General features: G+C 45.5%; 1 protein-coding gene across 4 annotated transcripts in view; it reads left to right on the forward strand.

The window, feature by feature from the left end:
* Positions 1-6,083: 6,083 nt before the first annotated feature.
* The window catches only part of MITF (melanocyte inducing transcription factor), a 104,092-nt gene continuing 94,472 nt past the window's right edge, over positions 6,084-15,703 (forward strand). The window contains exon 1 of one of the 4 annotated variants that reach the window (XM_027700365.1): positions 6,084-6,287. In XM_027700365.1, coding sequence (XP_027556166.1) covers positions 6,184-6,287 — 104 coding nt within the window. In that variant the 5' untranslated portion in view covers positions 6,084-6,183. Of the gene's footprint in view, positions 6,288-13,723; positions 13,878-15,703 lie in introns of those variants that run through there. The other 3 variants (XM_027700363.1, XM_027700362.1, XM_027700364.1) reach the window with 3 other exon arrangements.

Here is a 15,703-nt window from a genome sequence, read left to right on the forward strand (position 1 = left end):
AAACTGATGACACATTCTTAGAATCTATATTTTAAAATATGAATTATCCTTATTTCTCCTGGGGTATTCATGTAACAAGGGGGCTCATTTTCAATCTGAGAACTCCAAACTTTTTCTAAGAGAAACAAATGCAAACTTTGCAGTGAGATTATTAGACCTGGCAACAGCATCTTGCGTGGGGCAGGCTTGGAGAGCAAGGCTGTCCTGCTGAGACGTGGGGTAGTTGGCCTGCTGTTCTCCCTCATAAAATGGTTTTTGGATTCCTTCTCAAAACATCTGGTTGCTTCTGCCTGTCTAGTAAAGCCCTGCATGAGAAGTGACAAAGCTTGGAAAAATTATCTTGCTGCATGTGGCTGCTGGTTTTCATGTATGTCAGAGATAGGCCATGTGCTGCTCTTGTGACAATCAGGCTAAAAAGTATTCTTTGAAAATCTATACCTGGTACATGCACAGCAATGCAACAGTTAAATTTCCACGGGTTTCATCCCTCTCGGGCATTTTCCACCCTAAATGGGAGCAGGATTTCCCCTCCCTTACACTTCCGAGGTTCTGTCTGTAGGCAGCTGAGCAGCTTGTTTGGTTTGGTTTTATCTTCCTCAGTGGGGAGAAGGAAAACCCTTGATTTGAAAGCAGAAAGGATGAGAACTGCACCCTATTGAAGACAGAGCTCAAACAGCCCTCAGGGTAGGCAGAAACTGTGATTTAAATCTGGAGTAAATGTGTGAAGGTATCACTGGGAGGAAGAGGGAAGTCTGAAAGAGGGTAAATGTGTCTTGGCTGGGCAAAGAGGTGGGATGGCAGCTGGGGAGGGAAGGAGATGGGTGACAGACTGAGGGTCTGCAAAGAAACAGGGTGGCTGGAGAAAAAGAAGCTGGGACAAGAAATGAGACATTGGGGATGGAAGATTTTAACTGGTGATATATGCAGCTGGTGGAGCAAACAGGACAGGAATGTTCCTATGAGACTATGTAATCTCCCATGGGCACTGGAAGTTCCCACTTAAATGCCCCCTTTCTTTTGTATTCAATACTGAAAGCTTTCACACAAGTCTTCTGCCTTGTAGGGAGACAAAGAGCAATAACTTCTTGTCTTTTAGTCTGCTGGGGTAAATTGCATTCTCTTCACGAATTTCACAGTGTACGATACAGAGTATGAATGCAAAAGTCTGGGAACTTTCTTCAAAATTAAATCACATGTCTGTTTATTTTTTTGAATAGCAGCATTGACTGCTTCCTTTCCTCTTCACATGAATGCACAAATAGTTGGTGCGGGGGACTTCTTCCAAACTGGGAACTCTGCTGAGTTGTGTGTCAATTTTTTTGCCTGCTTATAGAGATATCAATCTATGTTGTTGCTCCCTGCTGTCAACTAGAGATCCCCAGACTGTGGTTTGAGTAACATTACTGATGGGAGAATCATTTTAAATGGTGCTTGTAGGGCAGAAGAAGAAAAATACAAATTATGAGAATTATAAGTGAGGACACTACAAATAAGGGAATTGCAAAGAGGAATCAAGGCAGGGAAAAGTAGCAGCTCTGCCCGATGTGCTTGCTGCACATTAAATTGTGCACCTCATGGTATCTTGAAAATCATTGCTGAAATCACAGGAAATGTTGGTTCAGAATGAGGAAGAGCTGTGTCTTCTGATAAACCTTTCTCGAGAGCTGCACAACCAAAGTCCTTCAGTCTCCTGAACCTTTGTGCTGCTCTCTCAGTCTCGCTGAGAATCCAATCTGAAAAGGAGAATTTGCCTAATAAGCTGAACACATTTTAATGGCTTAAGCAGAATCAGACCCATCACTTGAAAAATAACTGAACAATGCTGACCAGAGCAAAGATGTCTGCGTGGCACTGGGGAGCCCAGATGCAGTCACTGATGGCTTTTGAGGGTGTTATGTTAGTTTGGGTGAGGAACAAGACAAAAGTGTCAAATAAACACTGAGACTGCCTTTATTGCTAGAGATGTTAATTTGCAACTCTGGGAAGGACTTAGCAAGGCATGAAAATTTCATTCCATTTGAAAAATGGGAAAACAGTAAATAACATAAATGTGGGCCAATGGGATATTGCCTTCAAAGGGGCAAACTGACACGCAGTTGTGGTGGGGTGACTGGTTGGATGGCAGCTGTCCACCAAAACAGCTCCATCACTGCCCTCCTCAGCTGGCCAGGGAAGAGAAAATACACTGAAAGGCTTGTGAGTTGTCTTATTTCTCCTCTCTCTGGCTGTAATTGCTGTTGTGCTGTTTTCCCCCCCCTTCTTAAATTCATTATCCCAGAGGTGCTGCCACCATCACTGATGGGCTTGGCCTTGGCCAGTGGCAGATCCATGTTGGAGCTGCTGGCATTGGCTCCACTGGATGTGGGGGAAGCTTCTGGCAGCTTCTCACAGATGCCACCCCTGTCCTGTAGCCCTCTGCTACCAAAACTTGGCCACAAACCCAGTGCCATAGTTGTCAGTATAGACACAGTTGTTTTATTCTGGCTGTGATTTGCATTAAATTGTTCTCGAAAGTAAGACTGGTTTCAAGCAATAGAAAACCAAGCTTTGCGTTCCCAGTGATCTCTGTATGGGGAATACAAGACTACTCCTGATGAAACCTGACTTTACCTCCTAAAGTGTTTGGGACTTGCTTGTAAGCCATTGCCCTTAGTGGAGTGACAATACTACAGAAATACTACCTACTAAGACTCTTAGTAGGATTATGCCCATAATGCAAACTCTAGATTGAAGTTCATGTTCTGCCACTGATTTGATGCTTGACAAATGACCCTTTTGTGTTTTGTTATTCACTTTGCTAAATTGGATAATCATTCTTGCTCACCTCCCTAAAGCAGTTTGACATCTATAACTGCAAAACAATCAACAGAGCCATGCAGAACTCCAGCTATATAGAGTAACTTTAAAGAAATCTAAACCCTGCAGCAGCACAACAGTCACTTCATCTATAATTTCACCTAATATGTATTCTGGGGTTAATTTCATTTTCTTTATGGCAATTTAACAGCAATATTGGCATAATAGTATTCATTTTTAAGCATCATGTTTGTTTTGGGGCATGCTTATGTATTAGTATCCTGCTTAGGTACAGTGGCAGTATAGTTCTTTCACCCTGAAAGATAAACTCTTAAGAAGATATTATAGACATGAATGCCATCTATTATGGATAGAAGAGCACTTTGTATTTCTCAGCAAAGGTCCCAGTTAGCCCAGGTGCAATGAGAACCTGCCCCCATCCGAATACCAGATAAATGCGTTGCACAGAGGAAGGATGAAAGAGAAATAAAAGATTCACAGTCTGCTGAAAAGCAAACCAGCTTCCTCTCTCCCTGGGAGCTGTGCACACCGGCCCTGCTGAAGCTGTGGTATCTCAAGTGAAGCAGCATTGCCAAGGACAGGTATTTGCATATGAGATCTTTGCTCTTTAGAACCAGTGCTATAATTAAAACAGAGCTGAAACCTCATAAGCCGCACATTTCTAACAGCAGAAGAGAATATCTCATTTTTACACCTGGAAAAATAGAAGCAAAGTCATTGCAAAGAGATGAGTCCTGCTGTTTACTCCCTTCATCAAATCATGGAGTGATTCCTCACTTGTGAAACCACAGTTCCTCAGCAACACCTCCTAACCCACAGGGGCTGAGGCTATAAATGTAGCTTAGCAGTGGGTTTATTCTAAGTTGTTTTTAATTGTTTGTTTGTTGGTTGCTTTTTTTTTTGCCCAAAGGACTGTTAGCAAGCCTACTCCTCTGTCGAGCCATCCCAGCCATCTGCCAATGTGGGCTCAAAAGAACATTCTTCAGGGCCTTATCCAATTTATTGTATCTGATTCATTAAAGTAATAACTCTTGATATTAAGTCATTGCTTTGAGTTTGGCAGCTGCATAATGACCTGGGACTTAAATTTCTAAACCAAGCTGAAGTTCTTGTGTTTATTTTATTAAATCTCACATTGCCTGAAATGAGCAGGGGTCCTGGCAGCCCAGTGTGAGCAGTCCCTGGTGCAGCAGTCCCTGAGCAGCTTCGGCAGTTGTGACAGAGAAAAGCATGTGTGGAAAAACCTCTTTTCTGGCTTATCTGGTCTGTTGGAGTTAGTGGTGCTCTGCTGGCACAACAGGAGTGGTGTGATTTTAGCTGGGAGAGATAAGATGGCATCAGAATTATTAAGGCATCAGTTACCAACAGCATCCTCAAATGTCCCGGGCCTTTGAGTTGTGCCGTGTCTTTGTTTATTGAGGTCAAAGCTCTGGGGAAGTGCCATGAATCAAATTTCCTACGGCATTTCTGAAACGGGGGGTTCCTGTCACCCACATGTGGAAAAATAGAAGCAAGTAACGAGACAGGACGGAGCTGAGGAAGGTTTCTTGCTCTCTGGATTGTGAAGGGGAACCTCCTGAGAGTCAGTGCTGATACACAACCTCCTCAACAGGGAAACAGAGCCCCATTCCTGAAATCCATCTTCCTGCAGCACCAAACCCCCAAACTGAAGAAAACAACAAAGGCCAAACAGGATCATTTAATAAGTCCTGAGTGGGGACCCTCCAGGGTCTTTGAACCCCAGAAGGGACCAACCCCATCACTCACAGGGCTGAGCAGGCACAGGACATCTCTGATCCCCAACACCACCCAAACTCCTCTGTGCCGAGATCTCCTTGCCACCCTCCCACCCAGCCCTCCCTCCTCAGCTCTCCCTGGGACTGTCATCTGTGTGGGTACAATGGTGTGTGGCAGAGGCTCTTCCCACCTCTGTGTCCTGAGATTATCTGCTCTTAGTATCCTAACCATGCCAGGAGCCGATCTGGAAGATGAGGTGGCATTAAAATATTTCTGCTGCCAATAACTGAAGCCCAGTTGGCTTCAAATGTTCCATTTTACTGCACCTTTCTTCGCAGTGTTTATGAGCTTTAGACTATTTATAAAGGCAGATAAAGTTCAAAGGAGGCCTTTTAGAGGTGTTGGTTCTCATGCTGGGAACTTAATTGGAAAAGTGCAAAGTCCTGGGACGCAAAGCCCATTGCTTTTGTACCTGGCATAGAAAGTTACCATAAATGTCCAACACTGTCATCAGTTGATCTCTGCTGTTGGCATTCAAACCTGTCACACCCTCCCCTGCCTGAGTTACTCCACTCCCCTCTGACTGAAACCCTGGCAAGGCTGATTCCTGAGTCTGCAGCCGTATGGGAATGTTGTTTGCAGCTGGACACCTGCTGCCTGTGAGACCCTGTGCTAGATGTTCCCAAGGGGAGATGAAGAGCCCTTTGTGCTGGTCCCTTCCAGTACCTGAAGGGAGCCTACAGGAAAGATGGGAGAGGGAGTTTTTACAAGAGCAATGTAGTGACAGGACCAGGGATCCCTCTGTAAAGGGAAATGAGACGATCTCTGTGTGTTTCCCTCCCGTGTGGTCTGTTAGGGACCTGCTGTCCATCCTAGTGCTGGACAGTCAGTGCTCTCCCACGCCTTGAACATCAAACTAAAAGAGAGTAGGTTTAGATTGGATATTAGGAGGAAGTTCTTTGCTGTGAGGGTGGTGAGGCACTGGAAGAGGTTGCCCAGAGGAGTTATGGATGCCCCATCCTTGGAAGTGTTTAAGGCCGGGTTGGATGGAGTTCTGAGTAATCTGGTCTAGTGGGAGGGCGCACCCACGGCAGGGGATGGAACGAGGTGGTCTTTAAGGTCCCTTCCAACCCAAACCATTGTGTCAATCTAGGATTGTAGGGGACACCCGCAGCGCTGTGCGGAGGGACAATCCGGGGGTCTGCGGGGCAGCGTGACGTCACGCGTGGTACCTCTGCCGTCAGAGTCGCGTGACGTCACGGCGGGGGCGGGCCGGGCAGGGAGGGGGCGGCAGGTGGCGCCCGGCCGGGATGGGATGGGAGGGGATGGGATGGGAATGGGGCGGGATGGACGGGGCGGGCCGCGCTCCCCGCGCTCCCGGCTGACAGCGGCGGCCCCGGCGCGGCCCTGCCCTCCCGGGCGGCGCGGCGGGAGTTGTAGTGCGCGGCGGGCGGAGGCGGCCGGGCCGGCCCCGGGGCGGACTACAAGTCCCAGGCGGGGCGGGCGGCGGCGCTGTGTGTGAGCGGGGCCGAGCCGAGCGGGGCGGGCGGCGCGGCGGGGCTCGCTGGGCGCCGCGGCCGTAACCTCCCGTCTCTCCCTCTCGCAGCGGCGGCGGCGGCGGCGGCGACGATGCAGGCGGAGTCGGGGATCGTGCCGGACTTCGAGGTGGGCGAGGAGTTCCACGAGGAGCCCAAGACGTACTACGAGCTGAAGAGCCAGCCCCTCAAGAGCAGGTGGGGCGGCGGGGCCGGAGCGGGGCGGCGGGTGCCCGCCGAGCATCCCCGCGGGCGCTGCTGCGCAGCGGGGCGGCCGGGAGCGCTCCTGCCATAATAGCGGCGTTGTTGGCGGAGGGCGGGCCGGGCCCGCGTTATGTAAAGGGCATTGTTGGCCGTGCGGGCCCGGCTGTCCCCGGGGCAGCCCCCGCCGGCCGCACCTGCCCCCGGTGAGCGCCGCGGCCGAGACCCCCCCGGGCGGGGCCAGCGCGGAGCTGCGAGGGGGTTGCGAGGTCTTGTGGCATCTGAGGTTGTTCTTGGTGGGCTTTTTTCTTATTTGTTTTTTCTTTATTTCCCTTTTATTCCCCCCTACCCCCCCGACTTTGAGAGTGGGTTTGTTACTTGCAATTGCGTGGGGATTGGAAACTTTTGGTAGGTAGGTCACTTTCTTCCTAGAGTGTTTTTTTTTTTTTTCGCCGAGATAGACCCTGTTTGCTTATCTGGAGCGGCTGCGTCGCGTAGATATGGTCTGTAAAGGGAAATGAGGCGGTTTCTGTGTGTGTTTCTCTCCCTTGTGGGCTGTTAGGGACCCGCTGTCCGTCCTAGTGCTGGAAAAAGAAAGTCAGTGCTCTCCCGCGCCCTGAACATCAACCTTGTCAGCGATGGCACGTTTCTCCCTCCTCTTTTTTCATTCAGCGAACCCTCCATTTCACCTCAGTGCTCTCCTCTGCTGAATATAAGGTCATTGCTGCAAGTGTATTGTGTTTGTAATCACGTCTGTTGTTAGCCTGTCTCTATATTTATATTTTGAACACTGCTCTTTTGTACCTCTGTGTGCAGTTGAAAAATGAATAAGAAGGTAAATACTGAAAAAAAAATTATGCTAGAATGACTTTAGGTTGTAATGTCTGTCAGACTCACTTCAAAGTAAATACATGAATTTTTGATGATCCTCTGAATGTTTCAGAAACACTGAAAGTCTTGTAGTAAAAGATGTTAAAAATTCTCTCGCTATCACAAGGGCTGGGAAATCTGGGGCCACCTCCTGTGGCCTGTCTTCACAGCAACCCTGCCTCACACTGAACCTATGGTACTGCTGAGGAATGTTGCAGGTAGTGGTGATATACAGACCAAGGGGCCATCCAACCAAACCAAAGTTGCCAGAACTCCTTTGCTCTGCAAGGTTAAGCAGGGAAGTTGCCATTCTCAAGGTAATTAGCTGGGGGCCAGGCTAATGTGCAGATAAGGGTTCACCAGCAGTGGTGGGTTCCAGCTGTGATGGAGGCAGCTGGGAGACCCACAGGGCTTCGGGTTCAGTGCCTGTGTTGCCAGTGGAGTGCAGCAGTCACGACAACTGTGCTGTGGTCCAGGAGCCCTGTTTGCACCAGCTGCGGGTTCTAACTGGTGTGCAAGAGTTCTCCCTTTATGGTTGTCCACTTTGTAGTCAGCAGTTTGTCTGTGCTTTCCTGGTGTGAGCAATGGAGCATAGAAAGCAAGTCTGCATTGGAGCTTAGATGGCAGGTCTGCGTTTGACCTTGCACAGATGTTGCAACTGCTTTTAATTCCTGTGACTTGGTGCTCTGGGACCTGGATGTATCACTGCGTTGTTCTCTTCTCACAGGGGGGTGTCAATAAACTCTGTAATGAAACACTGGAGTATTTGGCTGTCTTGTAAATGTTGTCACTTAAAATTTCCCTATGCTGAATTTCCCCGGTACATCCTTATTTGTTACTCCTGCAGAGCCAGCACTGCCCACCCTTTGGGTTTAAAGGGACCCCTGTGTCTGTCATCCTAACAGCCTGCTGGTGCCTCAGGCCAACATCTGTCCTGATGTTGGGTAGGAGAAGTGACCAGCTTGCCCCCCTCTGCCTCGTGTCCCTCCACACGTACCCACTTCTGTGAGAAGAGGGAGCCCCGAGGGTGGAATAACAATCCATGGTTTTTCTGGCAGACAGTGAACTGACATGTTAACCTCAGCATGGAGCCTGCCCAGCTCACGTACAGCTCTTACCTCGAGGTAGAGTCTCAGTCGTCTTCCTGGTCTTGTGGGAGATGAAGATGCAAAGGAGTCAAGGGCCCTGCTGGGTCCGTATAAACCTGTCCCTGCAGCCAGGCTGATAAAGCTTGATGATAACAGGAGGCAGAAGTTGCTCACAAACCTGTTTGCTTCATGATCGTATCTCAGAGGACTTCTGTAGTCCTTCAGCTTTGCTGAGGCCTGAAACCAGTCTGACTGATGATTATCGAGGGTATCCAGCATCACCCTGCTGCTTTCTCTTGTGGATGTAAATCAGGAGTAATTGCAGAGCAGTGAGTGGAATAGCAGCAGGTCAGCGTGGTGTAGTTGTGGGACTGTGGCCGTGGGAATTGCTTTCTTACCCTCTCCACAGCCTGGCTCTGGAAAGGTGGCTGGGGAGCAAGTAAGCCAGAGGCAAGAGCTGATGTTAGGAGCTGAGTCTAAACAGCAATCTGCTCTTTTCCCTGGTGAGAACTGCTGATTTCCTAGCAACATTCAGGGCTTTCTCTGATCTTGTAACTGTAAGAAGTGAGAAGCACCCTTGGCTTACCATAGCAGCTGAAATTGTGAGTACAGAGAAAATCCATCCCAGTTAGAAACAGGTAAGAATGTCAGTGCTTTGAACCAAGAAAAAACATTTTTGTTGCCCAGTTTAACTCAGCCCTGCTGATATTGTTGTCCTTCCCTCAGTGAAACTCTCCTGTTCGCTTCCTCCCAGATTGCTTGTTTTCCAATACATGACATCCAGAAATGTTTCTCCTCTCCAGTGTGCCCTCACAGTTACTCCATCCCTATTTCATAATTCAAGTCTGCAATCCAAAGCCGCAAGGGGTCCAATAATAAAAGGTTTTTGCAGTAAATACTGTACTAACTCGGGCCAAGCCACAATTGAGTGCTAGAGGCCAAGTTAAAATGTAAGCCCAGCAAAAGCTTTAATCACAGGGGATGGAAGGAATACATGGGGCTGAGATAGATCAGTTCCACCCATATTTCCCAAACCCCTACAACTCATCAGAAGTTGGCTCCTTGGGCAAAGCCCTACCTACATTCACGGGTTCTCTGGAATTTGCCATGGTTGAATCTCTTTGAAAACTGAGATGATGTTTCAGTTCCTTTGGTTTCTCCAGAGTCACTTTTCACTGTGGGAAGAAACTGGACTTTAAGACTAGCCAGTAAGACAATGGGATCTGTTTTTTTTCCCCTCATATTCATACTTTATTCCTCTCCTGCCATATTCCCAAGGGATAATAGTTTTAATCTATAAGTACATACACTTAAATATGTATGTGTTTGTGTAATGAACAAGCAAATAAGATTTCTTTCCTGGTACAAGCAGTGTACAATGAAATCGATGGAGTTTTATTACCAAAAGTAAACACAGATCCTGACATGTCTGCACGCAGTCAGCAGGGTGCTGGAGGCTTAAATTACATCTGTCATATTGCTAATGTAGATTCTTTAAATCATTTGGCTTACTGTAGTGATGTTTTGGGTATCAAACTGGTATCTGGAGGTGAAGACTGTACAGCCTGCCTCTGCACAGGGCAGTCTGAACTAACCCAGGTGTGCCAAATGCAGCAAAAAAATTATATGTTCAATTGATTTTTCTCTGTATTTTTTTGTTCTCTGCAATGTGTGCCTACTTGGATTATCTGTGACACCTCGCCAGCAAATTATTGTCAATTGTTGTAATTCACTGCCTTGCTCTTAATAAAGCCTGCAGGTAAATTACTGCTATTTGTGCCCTTTTCTGTTGCCTATATTTTCAGACTGGTTAAAAAGCACCCAAATGATGTAGTTACCGAAGTATTTTTAGTGGAAAAAATACTAGGAAATGCATTTAATTTGCATGATAGTTTCTTAGGCAGCTTATTTTTGTTTTATGAGCAATGGCATTGAGATGTAGAGTTTGTCATTATTAAAGCAGTGATGTCTTTATAAAATTCTCATCATTCCTACTGTCCAAAGGCCTTTTTTTTTTTTTGCAAACCTTCAATATTTTACTTATATCAGCCAGTGCCCCATCTCTATCCATTTAGGATCCTCTATAAAGCACTCCTTTTTCCTCTTTTCTGGTGCTGTGCTAAACATTGAAGTCTTGATTTAGTTAAAACTTCTCTTTTAATACACAGTGATTGTTGAGGAAATAATAATTTCACCAAAGAGGCACACATTTTTGAAACGTGGGCTTACTCTGGAGCCAAAGAGGATTCTTCTAAAGTGCCTTAGTGCCTTAGCCTGCAGATGATCAAATTTAATTTTGTAAATGAACTTTGCAGCGTGATTGAATTTGAACTTGATTACATTAGGCTTAACATTGAGTTTGTGCCTATTGGAGGTAGTCTTTTCATATTACTGCTATTTATGGATCTTATTCAAGTGTTTTATATTCTGGTTGGGTTCTGCAATGCAGTTTGTTCAAGCTACTGCTTATATCTGTTCCAGTTGTGCAAGAAGTGGAAAATATCCTTTATTTAGAACAGGTCACATGTTCTTGCATCCAGGAACCGCGTCTCAGTGTGATTAAAAAAAAATAAAAATGTATCTTGGAGGAACAGATTTAAAAAGTTCCTGAAATATTTTTCCGTCTGTTACAGAGGAACATTACGTATTTTAAACTGAAAGGTAATAATAGCTGAGCTTAAAGTGCTACGTAGGCTAGCACTGCCTGAAATCGGTGGTAAAAGTCTTAGCCAACGTCAGTGGGAGTAGAGCTAAGCCAAAAGTATGTCTCTGAAATCTCTCCGGTAGCATTTTTGTGAGTGAGTCAATAATTCCATGTTTATTCTGCACCTCAAATTCGCTTCACTGGGAAGGAAACCCTCACCACATCTTTTTGTACTTTTTTATTTCTGAAAACAGTCTTAAAAGAAAAGGCTGCAGTTGGAGTGTCTGTTGTATAAACATGTGGAGACAATAAGCGGTATTTCCGTATATTTCTTTACACAGGGAGCTGGTGCTGCTGCATGTCTGTAGCAGAGCATTTTCCATGGTGAGAGATCCTGGGTGACCTTTTCTCTCCTGCAAAACTCTCACTCTGTTATTTGCAGTAGGCCTTTGCTATTTAGCAAGGAAACAGAAATAGCCCATGAAATTCAGTTCAGCATTTGCTTTGATACGAACTATTGAGCGTCACCTTTTTGCTTCCCTGGCCTGCTTTCCTCGGGAGGGTTTTGTTTGGCTGCCAAGCTGATCAGAGAGGGCACAGATATTTTGAGGCCGAGCTGGCTGCACTGACTGTGCATCTTTTAGCAAGCACACGTGTTTTCTTTTTATTTATTGGACTGCTGGCTGCGTTAGTTGTGTGTAAGTGCATATGCACTCTGCTTGAAATAAATCCATACCTTTCTGGTAAGCAGGAGGCTTCCCTATCTATTCTGTTATTGATTTACAGAATCCAGGTGATAATTTGAATCAATATATTCTGTCTCTTAAATGGCTGAAAATAAGCCTGTGCAGCCCTGTTGATGGATAGCTGGGCTGCCCCTGGTACTGCTCATTTCCCCACATGTAGTGGAGGTAATTTCACAAGCTGCTGGTCTAGAATTTTTGGGACTGCTGTGAACTTACCCATTGTCATTAACAAGTCATTGCAGAGCCTTTTCTGCGCTGTGTATGCTTTTATTTGGCACTTAGGGCAATGTACCAGAGGTCCTTCCCAGCATGGTGGTAGGCAGCATGACTAATTCCTGCTGTACGGTTTGGTCGGGATCTAGAAGAATACTGGGAAGCGGGAGCAGAGGAGACTTGCAGATGTGCTATTTTACAAACAAATTCAGCCTCTTACCACGTTCTGTGATTAAAAGTTTAATGGGAAGAAATCTGTACAACTGCTTAAAAATGAGGGTACAGGAGACACCCGTTCTGACACTTAACTATGCAGTCTTCCTGTTTCTAGATTTCCAAAGCAACATACTTTAAGACTTTGAAAATGAAACAGAAGGAGTAATTTTCTGTTTACTTTTCTGCTTAAAAAAATTGAAATTGTGTGTTGGCTTTTAATTGTCTTCCGAGAACGATCTGCTCTTTCAGTGTTGAGAACAAAATGAGAGTCCAACTTCCATTAAACTGATCAGGCTCTTGGCCATTATTGTCTGTCTCGTTCTATTTTGGATTCAAGAAGTTTTTGAAATGTACTGACTGTAATGTTTTTGTTTGGGGAAAAATACACTGTCTTTAGTATAACTTTTTGCTGGAATGAAGACAACATGATTAAGCAGCATGGCATAGCAGATTTTGCTGGACAGTTAACTGTTGCATCACTATCATATTATACTAGAACTGTGATTTTTCTTTTTTTTAAATTTTCTCTAGTTAAACAGTAACAGCACAACTAGTGGCTTGTTTGTAGTTTTGCACTTCATTTCATACTGGGGAAAAAAACAGCACAGGAAAGGGAATATTGTTGCATATTCATGATATAACAATGCAACTGCTTTATCTGCAACAGCTGTAAAGAACTGACACTGCTTTGAGTGTCAAGATTGAAATACTCAGGCTCACTGGAACCTAAGTCTTAAAGATCAAGCCTGTTCTCCAGCCCATGTCCAAGGCAGAAGTTCCATGCTGTTTTCAGTATTAGGCACCCCAAGGATCTGCTCGCTGTGGGTAGGCACTTGCGGTTTTGGGTGCCTTTTGAAAGGCTCTGTCCCAGTATCTTTGCCCAGAATTTCAGCTCGTGACTTGCATAGGCCCCAGTCATTGATGTCTGTGGGCTTCACCAGAGAGTAAGTGTTTCAGAGAGGTCATAGTAGTGTCCAAGGGCAAGAGGATAGTGTGAGTATCACTGATACAAGCAAAAAATGGTGAAAATTGCTAAGGAAGGCTTGCAGTACAACTTCTAGCTAATACTTCAACCACTAATAGTGCCTTTGGATCGAGCTCATTTTTTCTGGTAACATCTCTGCTGCAAGGGCTGCTGTAATGTTTGTGTTAGCAGCTTTCTGCCAAGCATGCAAGCCAGGGGCTGGTGGTTTTTAGCTTTTTTTCTTCAGTGGTGATTATGTAGAAACGCTCTGTAGGCTCCCCCCACCCTGACCTGCTGCTCGCAGCTGCTGCATGGACTGGACTGGCAGGTTGAAGGGCAAAAATGTGTTCCTGTGATATATAATTACCTCTTCCAGCATGAGCCAACAGAGCTGCTTGCTGTGATGATTGTTACGTATACTGCTATGTAAAACAGAATGCAAGTGTAATGTGGGGTTCGGGCTAGTATTTTAATGTTGTAATTAACAGCCTCTAACAGTAAACAAGTTTTTTTTTTTTTTAAATCAGTTCCCATGAAGATTATTCCTTTACAATGCAGGCAGACATACATCTGCAGATGTGGAGTTTATGAATTCTGTGTTGCTTGCAGAAATGAGCATTGAGAACAATCAAATGCCTTTTTTTCAGACCCTTTTTCTCTTGCTCTAGAACACCACAGGTACGGTGTCAGGTGGCTGGAGACCAGTCCTGCAGTTGGTATTTCATAGGGACATTACGGCTGAGGGAGACAGCTGCACTGGAGACGATGCAGCTGTTCCCACCTCTGGGAAGAACTGGATTCATCCTTCCTAACCGCTCCCCCAAAAACGGTGATCTAGAGGCACAGGTACGTTGCACCTTCGTTTGTGCTGCTCTTCTGACACAAAGTGGGCACAGACCCACCCGGACCTTCTGTTCAGGCTGGTGTGGCTGGAGCATGCTGGGGGTCTGCTCTTCTCAGACCATCTTGTGAGACTGATTGTGAAGAGACCACTGAAGTTTTGGAGGGTTGGAAGGTCGTTTGTATCTGTTCAAACCTACAAAGGCAATCTTTGCGTGCAAGGATTATGTGCCTGGTTTGGCCTACTGTTACATTAAAGAGTTTATTTGTGGTGAATTCTGAGGAAATTCAGGTGAATATATTAGTATTTTGAGTTCCTGAAAAGATGTTGATCATCTTTGAGGTATTTAGGCGCTGGAAGCTTGCCAGGTTTAATGTGTTTAAAGCAGCACTATGATAACATAATATATAGCCTGTAACCCAAATGCTGAGACACTGCTTGCTTTTCTTTGCAAGTGTGTGACAACACAAACTGCAGAATGAATGGGGGAAACCTCGTAGGGCAGAGACTTTGGGATCTGGAGATCTGAGAAAAGTAGTACCAAGTTGGAACAACTGGATTGTCCCAAATGAAGGATGCTTGGTAGAATGGAGATGGGAATATTCAATGATTGTTATTAGCCTTACTGCCAGGCATCCTGTTGTAACATGTAAACACATGAAGAAAATAGGAATTAGTGTGATCCTTTCTGGAGGAGAAGCAGCTAACTAGAAAACTTGGGATTGGAGGTAAATCAGTTGGGAACTGTTTCAGGGTGAGAAGATGGGACCAGACTTTGGAAGGTGTCAGATGGGGAGAGATTGGGAATGTGGGCAACGGGGACATGTGGTCCTGGAGCTTAACTGGGAGGTTGGAATAATGTCATAGAGATGGAAAAGGATCATTGAGATATCTGAGTGGGAGAGCCTGGCTGAGCATGTTTTGTGCACATTTACTATTTCCTTTCGAGATTCTTGGGCTTTATCTAAATAAAGGAGAGAGTTTGTATAAAGTATGACTTTGAAAAGGCTTTTTCTGGATGTGTCTCTGCATGATAATACGCAGCTGTAAAGCCAAATTAGGAATACAAACTCCTTCTATAATGTTTGTGAACTTCAGCCTGGATAAATAACAGTTGCAACCTGAGAGAATGAAATCAGAATGATATTGACATGTGTACACATGCAGGAGGGAATGATCTTACAGAAAAGCAAAGGGAAAAAAACTCCTATGGGCTGTTCATTGAAAGCTGGAAGGAGTTCAGGGGGGTGTGGGTCTCTTGCATTGTGTCCCCTGGGATGCCATTAACTGCTGTGTTTGGGTTTCTGCTCTATCTAGCAGGCTTTCTTTTATTTGTACCAAATATTTACAATTCTACCCAAGCTCAGGCAGCTAAAGGCACATCCCAGATGTCAGTTTGTCCAGCGAAGCCACAGGCATGGCTCAGAAGAGTTGCTGAGACCATTTATTTATTTATTGCTGTTGTAACACGAAGGTTGCTATCTGATAAATAATTATTCCACCCTTGGAGAAGGTACATTGTAAATCTGTTAAGCTGCTCCTTTGTTTGTTGGGCTTGTGCATAATGAGTTTGGAATTTAAGATTAGTAGTGTGCTGTGCAAACTGCTCATTTCGTGACCTCATCCCCCGCTCGGCTCGCCTGCCTGTCCACCTGTCACATCCTGTTGGACACTTAGGGCTGGATTCATTAGGGGAACTTTGGCTTTAGCGTTGCATCATCTCATTTTTATGTGTTCTGCTGCCTAGTGGAATTTAAAAAAAAACCAAACCATGAGGTGGTTGTCTGGGTTCCTTAAAGAACTCATGAGGGAAAGGTGGATTCAAAGAAGG

The sequence above is a fragment of the Neopelma chrysocephalum genome, unplaced genomic scaffold (assembly GCF_003984885.1).
Source record: "Neopelma chrysocephalum unplaced genomic scaffold, ASM398488v2 Primary Assembly neopelma1_147, whole genome shotgun sequence".
Taxonomy (NCBI): domain Eukaryota; kingdom Metazoa; phylum Chordata; class Aves; order Passeriformes; family Pipridae; genus Neopelma; species Neopelma chrysocephalum.